Source organism: Charadrius vociferus, unplaced genomic scaffold (assembly GCF_000708025.1).
Source record: "Charadrius vociferus isolate BGI_N301 unplaced genomic scaffold, ASM70802v2 scaffold160, whole genome shotgun sequence".
NCBI lineage: Eukaryota > Metazoa > Chordata > Aves > Charadriiformes > Charadriidae > Charadrius > Charadrius vociferus.
In genome coordinates, this window is record NW_009646358.1 from 702,336 (window position 1) to 705,213 (window position 2,878).

At 45.0% G+C, this 2,878-nt stretch overlaps 1 protein-coding gene across 1 annotated transcript; it reads left to right on the plus strand.

The window, feature by feature from the left end:
* Window positions 1–1,444, plus strand: KCNA5 (potassium voltage-gated channel, shaker-related subfamily, member 5; the record flags this gene model as incomplete). Its single annotated transcript, XM_009894285.1, has 2 exons — window positions 1–738; window positions 770–1,444. Coding segments are annotated over 2 exons (1,413 nt in total), but the record flags the coding sequence as incomplete, so codon positions are not given.
* Between the last annotated feature and the right edge of the window lie 1,434 nt (window positions 1,445–2,878).

The following is a 2,878-nucleotide window of genomic DNA, read 5'->3' on the forward strand; positions in this document are numbered from 1 at the left end:
CGGGTGCTGATCAACATCTCGGGGCTGCGCTTCGAGACCCAGCTGGGCACCCTCAACCAGTTCCCCGACACGCTGCTGGGGGACCCGGATAAGCGCATGCGCTACTTCGACCCACTCCGCAACGAGTACTTCTTCGACCGGAACCGGCCCAGCTTTGACGGGATCCTCTACTTCTACCAGTCCGGGGGCAAGCTCCGCCGGCCTGTCAATGTCTCCATTGACGTCTTCGCCGACGAGATCCGCTTCTACCAGCTGGGTGAGGAGGCCATGGAGCGCTTCCGGGAGGATGAGGGCTTCATCAAAGAGGAGGAGAAGCCCCTGCCTCGCAATGAGTTCCAGCGGCAGGTCTGGCTCATCTTTGAGTACCCAGAGAGCTCCAGCTCAGCCCGGGCCATTGCCATCGTCTCTGTGCTGGTCATCCTCATCTCCATCATCACCTTCTGTCTGGAGACCCTGCCGGAATTCAGGGATGAGAGGGAGATGCCTGTGCCTGTGCCCCCACAAAGTGGAGGTTTGAATGGCACAATCGGGGACTCCCCACCCATGCAGCCACCCAGTAGCCTCTCTGACCCCTTCTTCATTATTGAGACCACCTGCGTGATCTGGTTCACCTTTGAGCTCCTTGTCCGTTTCTTCGCCTGCCCCAGCAAGCCCGAGTTCTCCCGCAACATCATGAACATCATCGACATCGTGGCCATCATCACCTACTTCATCACCCTGGGTACCGAGCTGGCTCATTAGCAGAAGCAGCCTTGGCAGCAGCAATGGGGGCGGGGGCCAGCAGCAAGCCATGTCCCTGGCCATCCTCAGAGTCATCCGCCTGGTCAGAGTCTTTAGGATCTTCAAGCTCTCCAGGCATTCCAAGGGTCTGCAGATCTTGGGACAGACTTTGAAAGCCAGCATGAGGGAGCTGGGCCTCCTCATCTTCTTCCTCTTTATCGGGGTGATCCTGTTCTCCAGTGCTGTCTACTTTGCTGAGGCTGATGACCCCGAGTCTCATTTCTCCAGCATCCCTGATGCTTTTTGGTGGGCAGTGGTAACCATGACCACTGTGGGCTATGGGGATATGCGCCCTGTCACCGTGGGGGGCAAGATTGTGGGTTCCTTGTGTGCCATCGCAGGTGTGCTGACCATCGCCCTGCCTGTCCCGGTCATTGTATCCAACTTCAATTATTTCTATCACCGAGAGACTGATCATGAAGAACAAGCGATCCTCAAAGATGAACACAGTAGTGCTCAGGGCAGCACAGCAGGGGGAGATGTGAAGAGAAGATCCAGTAGAAACTCTCTGAACAAATCTGTTGTGCACTTGGAAAACAGTGAGGGGTTCAACAATGGCACCAGCTCCTTAGAAAAAACCAATATCAAAGCGAAAAGTAATGTAGATCTCAGAAAATCCCTCTATGCTCTCTGCCTGGACACCAATAGGGAAACAGACCTGTAAGGAGAGGAGACAATTAGAGTTCAGAGATGCAGAAAGATTTTCTGGTGTCAGAAACTTACTACTGTAACTATTCTTTTGGTACCAATTACTTTTTTTAATTGGGCTGTATTTTATTGATCACTGTCCTGAGTGGTCCTGCAGGAATACATGTTTTTATGTTCTTTTTCCATGACACAAAGGGTCACCTATTTTTAAAATAGACTAAGAATAAGCTACGCTCCATGATGCAGGAGCTGGTAAATTGTGACAGTGCAAAATCTAATTTGTAGAAACTTATTTTAGCAAATGGTGGTTGGTTTTAAGTGGGTCATTTGTAGCCAATTCAGTTGCTCAAAGTTTAGTATTAAAGAGTTGGGGGGTGTGTGTTTGGAGAATGAATGGATTGGGGGGTGAGGGAGGTTGAGGTTTTTTGTACTGTAGTTTCAAACTGAAATTATTCCGATATATTTTATATCTGTATAATTGTATTTATGGTTGAAAGGGGATTTCTTATTCCTGTGAAGTATGACATCATTAAAGCACTAGGAACATTAGCAGATAAGCACTTTCAGAGTTTTCCACTTGTGATCAGTACAGATCTGGTTATCTAGTATGTGAAGTGAATTTGGTGCTTTTAACCCTATAGCAGAAAACTTTTATTGTCATTGATATGTTAGTTTTTTGTGAGCCTTAAATTATTAAATAATGTAGATATACTTCTTCATAAATAATTTTATTAATTACCTTACTGTTTCAGCATTTCTAAATAATTCAGTCCTGTGCTTACTGTCCCCGCTCAAAAAACTGTATGTGCAGCTTTTTTTTTTTTTTTTGATAGTTTTACAGTTTTACATCTTTGTTACATTTTTGAGACGGAAAGAAAAAAAATGTCTGCTGTTACTGGTTTTGATCCAAGTGCACAACAGATCAAAAACATGAGGAAATTGATAGATATAACAAGAAAGTAGAATATGAGTGCAATATCTGCAAAACTATTTTCATTGTACACTCTGGATTATTTTGGCAGGTGTATCAGTCACCTTTATGTATCCATACCATTTGAGTACACAGTTCGCTCTTTTTAATTGTCATAGACTGGAAACGGACGGCACTTAAAGAGTCTAACATGGCATGCCGTGCTACTTAAATAACCGTTGCGTGGCTTATATCTTGGACTCAGAAAACATCACCTTTCATCAAAACACATCCCTGTTTTCTTTTATTTCCAAACAAAACCTTTTCAGTGCTGTGGATTTTACAGTTAAGATGTTGAAAGACGAATGACACATTATCTTCATTGTGATAATACAGCACTGTACAGCTTGCTAGTGAAGACTGACACAAAGTTGCTTCTTTACTTTAAATCAAAGAGCTGTGTTACCATTTGCAAAGGACATCTTTGTTTTCCCCTCGAACTTCTGTTTTATTGCTGAAGGATGCCTTTACCACATACAT